The following is a 15,116-nucleotide window of genomic DNA, read 5'->3' on the forward strand; positions in this document are numbered from 1 at the left end:
ACTGTATTTACACCTGTGAAATGTTAGACTGGATTTGTACATACTAACCTATAAATTTCAACCAGCAGTTGGGTTTGTCCATATTTGATGCTTATTTGAGTGTTTATTCTGCTGCAGGGTCACATACTAACTTACAAATTTACCCCAGCAGTTGTGTTTGTCGATATTTGGCGCTTAGTTGAGTGTTTATTCTGCTCCAGGGTCACAAACTAACTTACAAATTTAACCCAGCAGTTGTGTTTGTCGATATTTGGTGCTTATTTGAGTGTTTATTGTGCTCCAGGGTCACAAGCTAACTTAAAAATTTAACCAAGCAGTTGGGTTTGTTCATATTTGATGCTTATTTGAGTGTTTATTGTGCTCCAGGGTCACAAGCTAACTTAAAAATTTAACCAAGCAGTTGGGTTTGTTCATATTTGATGCTTATTTGAGTGTTTATTGTGCTCCAGGGTCACAAGCTAACTTAAAAATTTAACCAAGCAGTTGGGTTTGTTCATATTTGATGCTTATTTGAGTGTTTATTGTGCTCCAGGGTCACAAATTAACTCACAAATTTAACCCAGCTGTGATGTTTGTCCATATTTGATGCTTATTTGAGTGTTTATTGTGCTCCAGGGTCACAAGCTAACTTAAAAATTTAACCCAGCAGTTGGGTTTGTTTATATTTGGTGCTTATTTGAGTGTTCATATGTGATAGCATTTACACTTCAGATTTTTTAGACTGTAAACACACTATACTACTGAAAATGCCCAAAAGGTTGATATGGTTCATTTCTGTTCCATTTTTTTCGATTGTAGGTATTAATAAATAAAGTGGACAACGAAAGATATTAGCACATTTACAGCATCTGTAAATGTTTATACATAGGGAAACTGTGCAAATATAAAAAATTCTGAATTGTTTTGACCCAATTTTAAGCCAAATATGGACAAACCCAACCATTGAGTTAAAGATTTAACTTACAAATTTAACAGATTAGTTGGATTTAACTATGTATGACACATATTTGAGTTTATATATTATAGAATTTACACTTCAGATGGTGTAAATGCATTTATTTTACAGCATACACACACTTAATGTTTATGAAAATGCCCAAAGCTTCATTTCAGTGTATATCCGAACACCGGCTCCTCTTTAAATGTGAATACCTATCAAAATGAATGCGAAAACAAAATATCAAAGTATTATAAAAGCAGATGTTGATTCCATAGTTTGTTGTAAAACCATATTTACCATAGATATACATGTATAGTTCATTTATCAGTTTCCCTCCTTAAGTGTGGAAGCTCGAGTGATTGGCCGAATTGTCGTCGGATGTTGTTTTTGTTCCCGATTGGTCTGTTCTTCGTCATATGACCGCATGTGTCCAATCAGCTGCTCTGCTCACACTGGCAGAATGTGAAGTCCGAGTTGGTGGGCGTGTCTGGTCATTTGGTTGGCATGGTAACTAGTGGCGGTCATAGGCAGTGGCAGCAGTTGGGGGTGCGGAGCCTCTGGATGCACTATAATAATAGGGGGAACCTGAAAGTTAATAAGAAAGGAATGTACCATTTCAATACACCTTGACCGCATATTAATTTATTAAATGCATATTTGGTTATTAATGCTTCATAGTTTTGATTTGATGACTATGTTGTATAGGATTTTGAATGCGAATACCAGCTATAAGAATGCTTATATAAATGCAAATATTAACATCGTTACTCATTGTAGTTTTGGCCTATAACAAGATAGTGTCCAAAATCCCAAAACTACAAGCAAATCAAACTGAATTTATTATGTAAATGACTGGGAAATCAATTAAAACAATTACTTTCTGCTGTTTTTATTTTTATATATGTTGTTTATGAGTACAAAAATTCATTTCATTTCTGAGAATATTTAAAAGCCCTACAGCATATTTATTTTGTTTCCTGAAATATTGTTTAAAAATAGGTACATGCATTGGGATTAATTTGAAAATTGGTAAAATAAATATATATTAAAATAAATAACCGCATAATGCATAAAATGACAAAATAAATTGGTAAAAATAAAATAATACTTTAAGAAAGCAATATTTTCTGAAATAAAACTTATTAAAAAGTATTAGTTTGAACAATCACCTTTTTCTGGAGGAACAGTGCTCTAAATAAGCATGTTTTGGTGTTTGATTTGAAAAATTATACGTATTTATGTATTGCATTGCATCATTATATTTATTACATTTTTAATATAGTCATTAAAAAAGTAAAATTCATTTTAACATGTGTTAAATATGTATATGTGTATATATATATATATATATATATATATATATATATATATATATATATATAATTTATTTTTTAAATAGCTATTTATATATTATGTTTATCTAATAATATATTATATGATACAATGGCGGTGTCTAACACAAAACAATTTAATTGTAGAAAAAACTCCCTGCACTAAAAAAAAATAAAAAAAAAGCTGGGTTCAACACAATCGATTTGAAGGAATTAAGTTAACCTATTAGTTTTTACAAATTCAAGTGGATTGAACATTAAACAGTTGAGCTATCCCTCCAAAAAACTCAAGAATTATGGTGTTTCAGCTTATTTTAAAATAAGTAGTTTGAACAAACCACAAACATACTTTTTGAGTTTGTACTGTACACATACTGTAGGGCCCTATCATACACCCAGTGCAATAAGGCGTAAGGCGAGTATGGCGTGATTTGTTTGCTATTTTCAGACCAACGCAACCCTAATTTTCACGTTTTGCATCACGTTGTTTAAATAGTAAATCCATTTGCGCCACTTTGTGGATTCATGGATGTTCCGGTCTATAAAGGAGGTGTTTTAAGGTGCATTGTTCACACGTTGCTATTTTGAAGAAACTGAAATGGATCACGCCATTGACCAACTAAAAGCTGCTGTAAAGTTCAACACTGAGTGCGTTAGTTATGTGCCTATATGAGGGTCCAAATGCTTGCACATCGCACATAAGATGTACAACAATACACAAATATCTTTACATATAAAAACAATTCGTGGATTAAAATGTTACAAAAATTACTTTTTTTTTTTTTTTTTACATAAAATATGTTCTATATAAAAACCACTGCCTCCATGCCTTCTTCACCTAAGGAGGCTTTTTTTTTGTTTATTCATAACAATTTGCATTTGTATAATGTTGTTGTTGTTATTATTATTATTTTTATTATTATTATTATTAGTGTTATTATTTATTATATGCATATTTATATTTTATAAGCTTATATTTGTCCACCTGTGGGTTTTGGACATGTCTGCATTACCATATGGGGCATAAGAATAGGACGCGTGTTTGGATATAACTCAGTTTTTTGACCACACTTCATTATTATTGTTCATTTATTCGTTTGCTGGAGATTAGAACTGAATTTTGAAATAGTTTTGAAACAAATCTTTGTTCTTAACAAATTAAATTTAATTTGTAGGCTAATAGATGTCTTCAGTGGAGTGTGTACAACACTCTTTCCTTATCTACGAAAGTAAAGGAGTAAAGAGTAAAAGTAAAGTAAAGAGGCTGACTGGAGGAGGCTCGTTCTTTATCCTCGCACTGCAGATGCTCTGTTTAACTGTTTTCTCACTCGTGAAGTGTTCAGATTTTCCACTTACAAAGTCTGTTATGTAAATAGCTAATGCACCATGGTGTGACGCAACTGACTCTTAAAGGGAATGTGAGATGAGACTCTGATTGGTTTAATGCATGTTATGCTCAAAACACACCCAGAACTCATTATGAGAATAAGCACAATCCTGTTAGACCATGCGCCGGGGCACAGAGCATATTTTTCTGTCCTTAAAATAGAAAAAGTGGATTCGGACACACCTTTAATACTTTGCGCCATGCGCTTTAGACATTGAGCTTAGATTGTTAAAATAGAGCCCATAATGTTTAAAGTGAAGCTATATTTACTAGGGCTGCACGATTAATCAATAAAAAAGATCACAATCTCAATTTAACCCTACACACGATCTTAATTCAGCTTTTTCTACGATTCATCTAATTATATTTTCAAGGTCAGGAGAGAAGCAAGGCAGTCGCACAAATCTTCACAACAACATTGACACCTTCAAATGGCATTAAAAGTGTCACATACTGTATTTATAAGATATAATTCACCCAAAAATGTCATTTCTGTCGTCATGTAATGATGTATTCGCGGCCGCGAAATCACACGAGCTCACCGCCAGCTGTTTGTTTACTTCCGAGAACCAGTGTTGCCAGATGTAGCTGACTGTTTCCATCCTAAAAATCCGCTGAAAACTAAAAAGCACCGCCGAACAATCTGTAGTCTCGTTGGGAGATCACAACGAGCGTTTGTATGTGGAGAACGGGGGCTATGGCTCCTCTTTGGGGGATCATAATAGGTTTATAAGTGAAGACCGGGGCTGGCGGGCACGCCGTTACAAAAACGCCCAATTTTACACTCCCTGCCTATGACATTTTTTACCCGCAAAAATAAATTCAAAACCGCCCAATCTGGCAACATTGCCGAGAACGCGAGCGTGCTCGTCTTTAGTGAACAGAAGCTACATAGGCTGTGGATAACAGGTAATGAAGTTGTAAATAACGTTCAGTTTGTTGCACAGAGCGATCGTTTGAGGGCCGTGCGGGAGGTTTGATATCACAGTGACGGCAGCCATGAGCCGCACTCGGAAGTGAAAGTGAAACCTGTGCGCACATCATTTAAATGATCATATCGCATCAGGTCAAGTCTGTTCAAGTCCACCATAATGATTGTACAAAATTTAGCATTTTAAGCAACAGTATACCTACACACAGGGCTAATATTATTATTGTTGTTTCACCATATGTTTGAGAATTAACAATAATAATAGGCTAATCATATTAACCTTTATTTTACATTTACAGAATCGTCAGAAAGAATCATGATCTTGATTTTAAGCAAAAAATAATAAATAATAGTGATTTACATTTTTGCCAGAATCGTGCAGCAATAATATTCACTATGGTAAATGTTTGTTAATAGACAGGTGTTTGGCAACACTCACTCAGTATTGCTGGGTTGCTGAATCTCCAGGCTTCATTGTAGGTGGTGTACTGTGGATGGCTGTAGGGATTCCCTGAAAATTCGCTCCCTGAAACACAACACACACACACATGCAGATTAAAATAATGCACCAACACTTTTACTGTAGCTTTGAGAGTTCATAATAAAACCTCAAAGTTGTGCAGAAATTGTCAAAATATTGATGATTCCCACATTGCCCTGCTATAGTATATCCATCTTTTTTTTTCAAAGCTTCTTTCTTTGTTGTGGAAATTGATTGTGTGGGAATAAAGCGAGAGCGCTGTGCTGAACAATGTTGGTCCGGCGCTGTTTCTCTTTTATGGGATAATAAAGAGGTGTCTTTATATGCGCTGGCTGAGGGATGTGCATTAAATCTCTTTCTGAAGCAGCGGGTTCGAAGAGAGCTGCTTCTTCAGCTCTTATTACCTGCAGCTGCTAAAAATAATGCAAGATCGAACCACATTTTACCAGTTAGTTTGAGCTCGGTGGTCACAAAAACGCCTGTTGGGGCAATTCATTCTTTAGTCAATTGAGGTTTGATGGTGTAAAGTTAAAGGTTTCCAGCATTCACACTGTATGAAGTTCTCCAGGCTGCTGTAAACACTACAGGACTTCTTTAATAGAGTCAGATAGGAAACAGTAGACGGTCGTTCATAAATATAAATGTAGAGACGTTAGATTGTGTGTATTATTGTGTATATGTTAAAATGCTTGCTTGTGGTTTAATTTGCATGGCCAAGTATACAGTTGAAGTGAGAATTATTAACCCTCATGAATTATTTTTCCCCCAATTTCTGTTTAATGGAGAGAAGATTTGTTTTAAATACATTTCTAAATATAATAGCTTTAATAACTCATTTCTAATGACTGATTTCTATTATCTTTGCCATGATGACAGCAATATTTGAAGTGACATTTAAAGGCTTAACTAGGTTAATTAAGCAAGTTATTGTAATTAGGCAAATCACTATATAACAATGGTTTGTTCTGTAGACCAGTGTTTCCCAACCCTGTTCCTGGAGGCACACCAACAGTACGTATTTTGAATGTCTCCCTTTTCTGACCCATTAATTCAGGTTTTGGAGTCTCTTCTAATCTTCTGATGAGTTGATTCAGGTGTGTTTGATTAGGGAGAGGTTGAAAATGTGAACTGTTGGTGTGCCTTCAGGAACAGGGTTGGGAAACACTGCTGTAGACAAAAGAAAAAACATATTGCTTAAATATTGCATTAAAATAGTTTAAAAAATAAATAAACCCCGCTTTTATTCTAGGTGAAATAAAACAAATAAGACTTTCTCCAGAAGAAAAAATAATATAGGAAATACTGTGAAAAATTCCTTGCTCTGTTAAACATCATTTGGGAAATATTTGAAAAATAAAATTCACAGGAGGGCGAATAATTTTGACATCAACTGTATGCTATAGTTTTTATTTATTTATTTTATTTTACAAGATGAAGTAGGACATGCAGGGAAGCGAAAAAATAATAAAACTATTTTTTGTTTGGAACCATTTGAGGAGGAGTAAATAATGAGTACATCTTATCTGTTTTTGTCCTGTCTCTGTAATCCTGTTGCACTGTGGAAGCTCTGTCACGAAAACAAATTCCTCGTATGTGTGAACATACCTGGCAATAAAGCTCTTTCTGATTCTTAATTTTAGGGTAAACTATTCTTTTTAGCAGCTGTGGAACAACCAAATATCTAATTATTTTAAATTTTATTTGCAGATACTCACCAGGAACCATTCCAGCCAGTGTGGATGTGGGATAGCTGCCCTGCCCGGTCGGAGGGACGTGAGGTGGATATCCAGGTAAGGTTGTGTTGGCCATATCTCGCCCTACACACAAAAAAACAAAAACATACCACACTCACTGTACTGTCAATCATCAATCAATCAATCAATCAATCAATCAATCAATCAATCAATCAATCAATCAATCAATCAATCAATCAATCAATCAATCAGCTCACACTCAGAGGATCATTTAAAACTTATTGCAGAAATAATGATTATATTTCTCTCCTCAGATGTAAAGAACAATTAGATAATAATCTTCATCATGCATGCATGGTTTATTAATTTTATTGTACAATTGTGTTATTAATTAACAATAAATATGACTTTTAGCTCAATAAACTCTTATGCTTATTAATAGTTAATAAGGTAGTAGTTGGGTGGGATTAGAGATGTGGAATAAGCTCATGCAGAATATGTATGTGCTTTATAAGCACTAATAAACTGTTAATATCTTACTAATAGGCAGGTAATATTGTCTTTTTTTCAGGAATTAGTCAAAATTAAGTGAGATTTTTCTTAAAACAAGCTACAGTAAACAAACTTCGATGTGAAAACAAGATTATTTGACTTATTTTAATGAAAAACCTGTTTAATGTTGACATTGTTTCTGAAAACAACACAATCTTTTTTTTTTACTTGTCTAGAAAATGATTCTTGATTTAGAAAATCAAGTCATTAAGGCTTTTTGGAGTGTAGTTTGGAAATAAATGATGAGCATTGGATCAAAGCAGGTTCTAAATTCTTGTTTTATTTTATTGAAATGTTAAATAGATTTCACTGAAGGGATTTTGGATATGTCTTTTCATTACTTTATAAATCCGAAAATACTGTTAACATGCAGACACAATGCATTTTATTATGACTTTAGGAATAAAACGTTATAAAAAAATCATATAAACAAACCCCTCCATAAAAACATTCAGAATATAGATGAAATCTGAAATCTGTTGACACAAATAGATAAAGCTCAATAAAATGTACACTAGACGTGTTTTCATACAATTTTGTTTCCACTAGCTCAAAACATCTAATAAAACACTGCAAGAATTGCAATAAAAGTACAAATTATGACTGTATTATCTTTTAATATTAATGAATTCATTTTCTTTTCGGTTTAGTCCATTTATTAATCTGGGATCGCCACAGTGGAATGAACTGCCAACTTATGCAGCGTACGTTTTACGTAGCGCATGCCCTTCAAGCTGCAACCCATCACTGGGAAACATCCATACACACTTATTCACACACATACACTACAGACAATTTAGCTTACTCAATTCACCTATAGCGCATGTGTTTGGACATTTGGGGGGGGAAACCGGAGCACCCGGAGGAAACCCATGCGAACACGGGGAGAACATGCAAACTCCACACAGAAATATTTTTTCACGGGCAGCACGGTGGCTCAGTGGTTAGCACTGTGGCCTTACAGAAGGAAGGTCACTGGTTCGAGTCCTGGCTGGGCCGTAGTGTGTGTGTGTGTGTGTGTGTGTGTGTGTGTGTGTGTGTGTGTGTGTGTGTGTGTGTGTGTGTGTGTGAACGAGTGTGTGTGGATGTTTTCCAGTACTGGGTTGTGGCTAGAAGGGCATCCGCTGCGTAAAACATGCTGGATAAGTTGGTGGTTAATTCTGCTGTGGTGACCCCTGGTGAATAAAGGGACTAAGCTGAAGGAAAATGAATGAATGAATTAAATAATCACAATTTTCTACTTTTATTGCAGTTGTTACTGTGTTTAAAAGATGCTGATTTAAGCGAGTGGCAAAAAAATCTGACATAAAACACCTCAAATGTACATTTGATAGTGCTTTATCTATGTGTGCCTATAGATTTCAGTCATACTGAGGTCTTGTTTACAAAATTAGTTTAGACTTCAGCTGCACTTATATGTACACTAAACTTAATAGTTTTGTTCCTAATAATATTCTGAATGTATTCATGGAGGGGTTTGTTTATGTGTTAATCCATTTTAATAATATTTTATTCCTTATTTTTGCTATGAAAGTATTTTAAATCTGACTGGTGCATGAAATTTAATTAGCACTGAATTCAAGTTTGGTCCTGCAAAATTCTGTGTGACAGAAACGCAGCAACGTATTTTCCATAAAAAGCAAACGCTGCGTATCAATGGATTTATTCTTGTCCTTTCGAGGTCAGAACAGAGAACAGATGTAAGCCCGGGTCAAAGCGAGCGGCTCATACCAGCCTCCACTAAACACTCAATGTCTCTTATAGCAGTAAAAAGCTCCACATTCAGAGCAGTAATTGGGGCTGACGCTTGGCTGTCCTACCCAACAACACGAAGCCTGGACCCAGCCGAGCGCTGAAGCCTGACACCCCTCACAGACTAATGTTTTTGTTCAAGAAAAGGGGGGCTGGGAGCTTTTACTGGGGACGCTGGGGGAAACTTGGCCACCAGTTCAATTCTAATGAGCAGGACCATGTCCATCAAAGCCCAGTGTAATCCTGTGTGGACCAGTACGCTTTGCCAACAGACAGAAAAAACACACTTAACTGTGAAAGCTTCACTGCGAACAAAAATGTTTCTAGTCTAGATACCTACAAATTCTTAAATCAAGAAGCATTTTCTAGACCAGAAAAAAACATTGTTTAATTTTCAGAAATAAGAAGTCAAAATTAAAAGTGAGTTTTTCCTTATACGTATATCTGCCAGGGGGCTTAATAATAATCTTGTTTATAGTCTGAAATTCAGTCATTCATTTTCTTTCGGCTTAGTCCCTTTATTTATCAGAGGTCACCACAGTGGAATGAACCACCAACTTATCCAGCAAATGTTTAACACAGTGGATACCCTTTCAGCTGCAACCTAGTACTGGGAAACATCTATACAAACTACGGCCAATTTAGCTTGTGTTTGGACTGTGCGCATGTGTTTGGACTGTAGGGGAAACCAGAGGACCCAGAGCAAACCCACGCTAACACGAGGAGAACATGCAAACTCCACACAGAAACGGCAACTGCTCGAACCAGCGACCATCTTGCTGTGAGGCGACAGTGCTTATCACTGAGCCACCGTGTCGTCCTCAGTCTGAACTAACACTTTAAAATAAGGTTGTATTAGTTAATGTTTGTTAATGCATTTGGTAATAATAAATGTTGAACTATGATTAATAAATGCTGTACAAGTATTTTTCACTGTAAAAAAATACTGGTTGCCTTAAAATTTTAAGCTCAATCAAACTAACCTTATGAGTCATTTTAACTTATATTAAACTGACTTAAAACAGCTTGCGTAATTTATAAAATTAAGTTGGAACATGATTAACTTCATTTAATAAGTTACAATTAACAGAAAACATGTGCTGTCATGACTTTGATCATATATTTTTGATTAACTAACATTAACTAATGAAACCTTATTGTAAAGTGTGACCATTTTATTTGCCTCATTGGTATATTATTTTCCTTATATTTCAAGGAAAAATGCACTTAATTTTGACTTCTTGTTTCTGAAAATTAAATATTTTTTACTAGTTATTAGAAAAGCTTATCGGTTTGAGAATTTGTGGATATTTGGACTAGAAATGAGGCAAAGTAAGGAAATATATTTTTGCAGTGCTGTTTCTGCTGTGACAAAAAAAATGTATAAATACAGTCAGTTTAATATTTAATTAAATATATTTCATTTATATTGTAGTATAAATATACTTTGAGTATTAAAAAGTAATAAAAAGTCACTATTTTGACGTTTTTTTGCAGTTCTGAGTGATATGACTTGCACTTCTAAAGGATAAGTCATAATTGTGAATTGTAAGTTCAGAATTCTGACAATATTTGACCAAGTTGTGAGATCGAAAATAAGAATTTTCAGAACCTGCAAAATGTAAGCTCGCAATTCTGAGGATATGTTTTTTTGTTTTAAACAAGATGTTAACGTACAATTGTGAGTTTATAATTCCTGAGACTTGCGCTCTCAGAAGTAAAAAAATAAAATAGCTGCTGGTGGGGCGCTACCTTTTCAATATATACACTTTGGCATTGAAAGAATACATAATAGTATCAATTTTGGTACCTTAAATGTACACTGTAAAAAATGCACGGTTCCACACATTTCATTCATGTTGTCCTAACACAAATTAAGTTAACTTACCACTTTTAACAAATTTATGTGGATTGAACATAACAAATTAAGTTGTCCCAATAAAATCTTAAGAATTGTGTTATTTCAGCTCATTTTCAATAAGTAGTTTGAACAAGTAAAAAAAAATTAGTTTGAGTGTACATTAGTACCTAAAAAAGTAAAAAAGGGTGCCCACCAATAACAGCTTTTGTGCTTTTATTTCTAACAGAGAAACGTTTTTTTTTAACTATACAGTCGATCACAATAGATTAAGTTATCTAAATCATAAACAAAATATCTAGATTGAACATAAAAACTATTAAGTTGTCCTCAAAAAAACTTAAGAATTGTGTTGTTTCTACTCATTTCAAATAAATTATTTAAACATGCGGCAAAAGTAATTTTTTTCTTTTTTATTATGAATATCTTGTCGTCTAATTATAAAATAGAACTTGTTATTCTACAAGCTAAAATATGAAGACAATTTTAAAAAGTAGCTTTTGTGCTTTTATTTCTAAGAGAGTAACTATACAGTCGATTACAAATAGATTAAGTTAACTAAATCATAAACAAAATATCTAGATTGAACAAAACGATTCAAAACGATTTTTTCCTCAAAAAAACTTAAGAATTGTGTTGTTTCTACCCATTTCAAATAAATTATTTAAAGATGCAGCATTCTTTTTTATTATATAAATATGAAAATCCTGTCTTCTAATTATAAAATAGAACTTATTCTACAAGCTAAAATATTTAAAAATAAGACAATTTTAAAAAGTAACTTGGGCTGACATTGTCGCCTGTAGTATTATTATTAGTAGTAAATGCAGTTATGTCTTGAATGTTGGTGTCCTCGAACAATGAAGGATGTGATTTCAGTGTCCAGGATTATAAGACCGGCACTTTCTCATCATATTGTTTCTCTTTTAGCATCTGTTTTCTCTTTCCTATCCTGTTTTGCATATTGTGATTATTTACTGATACCTTTAAAATCACATCAGTGCATTGGATGTTTACATGCTTGATTGCATACTTCCAGTTGAAGTCAGAATTATTAGCCCCCTGTATATTTTTCCCCAATTTCTGTTTAACAGAAAAAAGATTTTTTTTCAACAAATTTCTAAACATAATAGTTTTAATAACTCATTTCTAATAACTTAACATTTATTTTGTCTTTGCCATGATGACAGCACATAATATTTTACTAGATATTTTTCAAAATACTAGTATTAAGTATCAATTGCAATTTAAAGGCTTAACTAGGTTAATTAGGGTAATTAGGCAAGTCATTGGATAGCAGTGGTTTGTTCTGTAAACAATAAAAATAAAATTATTAAGGGCGCTAATAATATTGACTTTAAAATGATTTTAAAAATTGCTTTTATTCTAGCCTAAATCAAACAAATAAGACTTTCTCCAGAAGAAAAAATATTATAGGAAATACTGTGAAAAAAATCTGTTAAACATCATTATGGAAATATTTGAAAAATTACTGGAGGGTGAATAATTTTTATTTTTTATTAATTGCATGACTAGAACAAAAGCATTGTACTTGCCTCAATAATCTGACAACATGCAAGAAACACACACGGGCTATTCAGTTTTTCCAAAGCGCTATGCTGAAGATCAGGGTGACCTTAGGATTATCCCAAATAAGCAAAAGGCTGGAGTGCAAACACACGCTTCAACATGTATTAAATTGTCCACGACAGGGACACCTTAATGTTCAGACAGTGAGGCTACAGGAAACGTTTGACCTCTATTTTCTACATTCAGGATGCAGCAATTTATCACCAGCCAAAAAAACACGGCACCCTAATTAATTACAACTAAGCAAAGGATGTTTGGAGAGCCAAATTGCCCTAATTCCCTGGATGCACGGTGAAAGTCGTTTGTTATCAAATGTGTGCTCAAAGGTTAGTTTGCTTTTTTGTGTGTGAAGATGGAATAAGCATTAATTTGTGTGACTAGAAGCGTGGTGCCCTCAGGTGCAGACATGGAGAGAGAGAGAAACCATTGCTTACTTTAAGGTTACAAATTATTGCATTTTTCTTAAAACTAAAAAGTTTAGCAGAGCTTTTTAATATCTAGTGTTGGAGCAATATATCGCACTTATACATGCATATACACATACATCTATACACTCAAAAATTTATTATTTAAAAAAATTTATTATTTTTACTACTTGTTCAAACTACTTATTAAAATGAGCTGATCAACTCAATTCTTGAGTTTTTTGGAGGACAACTTAATTGTTTTATGTTAAATCTACTTAAATTTGTAAAAACAATTAAGTTAACTTAATCGATATGTGTTGGGACAACATGAAGGAATTATGTGGAACCCAGCATTTCTTACAGTGTATGTTTGAGAAAACGTTTATTTATATTTATCAATTAAATATTTATATCTAATACAAATTATATATACATATATATGTAAATATTTTTTTTGTTGTTTATGTTAATATTTTATTTTAATGTTTTATTTATATATGCACACATTATGTGAATACAAACTTTTATTTTGGATCACAATTAATAATTTTACAGCATTATAATAATTATAATTATATTATTAATTGTGTTATAATTGTATTTATACTTTTAATATATAATCTTAATTTAATATATTTGATAATTTTTATTATAATAATTTGTATTTATTATTATATATATTTTATCATAGCTATTAGAAAATAATTCATTCATTCATTCATTCATTTTCCTTCAGCTTAGTGTTTTTATTCATCAGGGGTGCCAACTCATCCAGCACTTGTTTTGCACTACGGTGCCCTTCCAGCTGCAACCCATCACTGGGAAACACCCACACACTCTCACATGCACACTCATAAACTACAGCCAATTTAGTTTATTCAATTCCCCTATAGCGCATGTGTTTTGACTGTGGGGGACACCGGAGCACCCAGAGGAAACCCACGCCAACGCTGTGAGAACATGCAAACTCCTCACAGAAATGCCAACTGACTCAGCCGGGACTCGAACCAGCGACCTTCTTACTGTGAGGTGACAGTGCTAACCACTGAGCCACCATGCCACCTAGAAAATAATAATTTATTTTTAATTTCTAAAATAATTTGAAAATAATTAACAGTTTCTCTTGATTTTCTGGATTTGTTTAGGTAATAATGTTAATGTTAAAATACATTATATTTTATTTTTATTTTGAAAAGGTCTGCTAACATTTCGTCTGCATTAAAAGTATTTTACAGAAAATGAAAATTAGTCAATCAAAAATTAAGGTTATTACTGAAGATAAAACATTGCTCTTGTGTCATCTAAAAAATAAATAGAAATATGTCTGAAAACAATGCTCCATATGACGTTTTTCTATTATCATTTTAAATTTGGACGTTTAATAAATTGAAATATTTCATTTATTTAATATATTTTAGACCTTTAAAATATTTAAATAAAAGATTGAAGTATTTTTAAAGCAGAGAGCATAAAAGATAACTATCTGTGTGGTATTCACAGTTCAGCAGGAACCCTCATCTCCTCTGGCACCGGCTGCTTCATGAATCATTCATTTTTAATAGATTATGCAAATTCTCGTGCATAAAATCAACAAGATCAATAACTGTGGGCAGTTTAATTGGGCTTGGAAAACATTTTAAGGATGAGTGTCATCTGTGTTTCTTTTCCGTTAAGGAAACTATTCATCTGAACACTGGATCTCTGCCTGAAGATAACATTTATTTTTTCTTTTAAAACAAATTATATTCAGTAAGTTTATTATAAAAGCTGGAATAGATTCACATGTACTGCTTAAACCAAAACTAGTCTATACATTTTATACAAATACCAAACTTTATGCATTCTTTAGCAACACTTTAGTTCAGTGGTTCTCAATACCGGTCCTCGTGCCCCCTGCCCTGCACATTTTGTATATCTTCCAACTTAACACACCTGATTCAGATCTTAAAATCAAACAGAGAGATCCATAAACTGATCCTTGTGTGTCAAATGTAAGAGACATGCAAAATGTGCAGGGCGGGGGGCACGAGGACCGGAATTGAGAACCACTGCTTTAGTTTAAGTCACAATGTAAACTGCTGGCTCATAACCTGCCTATTTTGAAGATATTAACCTTTTTTTACTACTTATAAAGTATGATCTTATTCTACATCAGGGTGGCTCAGTTATTAGCATTCACAGCAAGAAGTTTCT

The 15,116-nt window shown here is 33.3% G+C and overlaps 1 protein-coding gene across 1 annotated transcript in view; it reads right to left on the reverse strand.

Moving 5' to 3' along the window:
* Positions 1-1,378: 1,378 nt before the first annotated feature.
* pax2b (paired box 2b) overlaps positions 1,379-15,116 on the reverse strand; it is a 74,336-nt gene continuing 60,598 nt past the window's right edge. Inside the window, exons 9-11 of the mRNA XM_056469030.1 lie at positions 6,786-6,887; positions 5,029-5,115; positions 1,379-1,525 (exon numbers count right to left, since the gene is read on the reverse strand). Of these exons, the coding sequence (XP_056325005.1) occupies positions 1,452-1,525; positions 5,029-5,115; positions 6,786-6,887 (263 nt within the window). The 3' untranslated portion in view covers positions 1,379-1,451. The remainder of the gene's footprint in view (positions 1,526-5,028; positions 5,116-6,785; positions 6,888-15,116) is intronic.

This window comes from Danio aesculapii, chromosome 12 (assembly GCF_903798145.1).
Source record: "Danio aesculapii chromosome 12, fDanAes4.1, whole genome shotgun sequence".
NCBI lineage: Eukaryota > Metazoa > Chordata > Actinopteri > Cypriniformes > Danionidae > Danio > Danio aesculapii.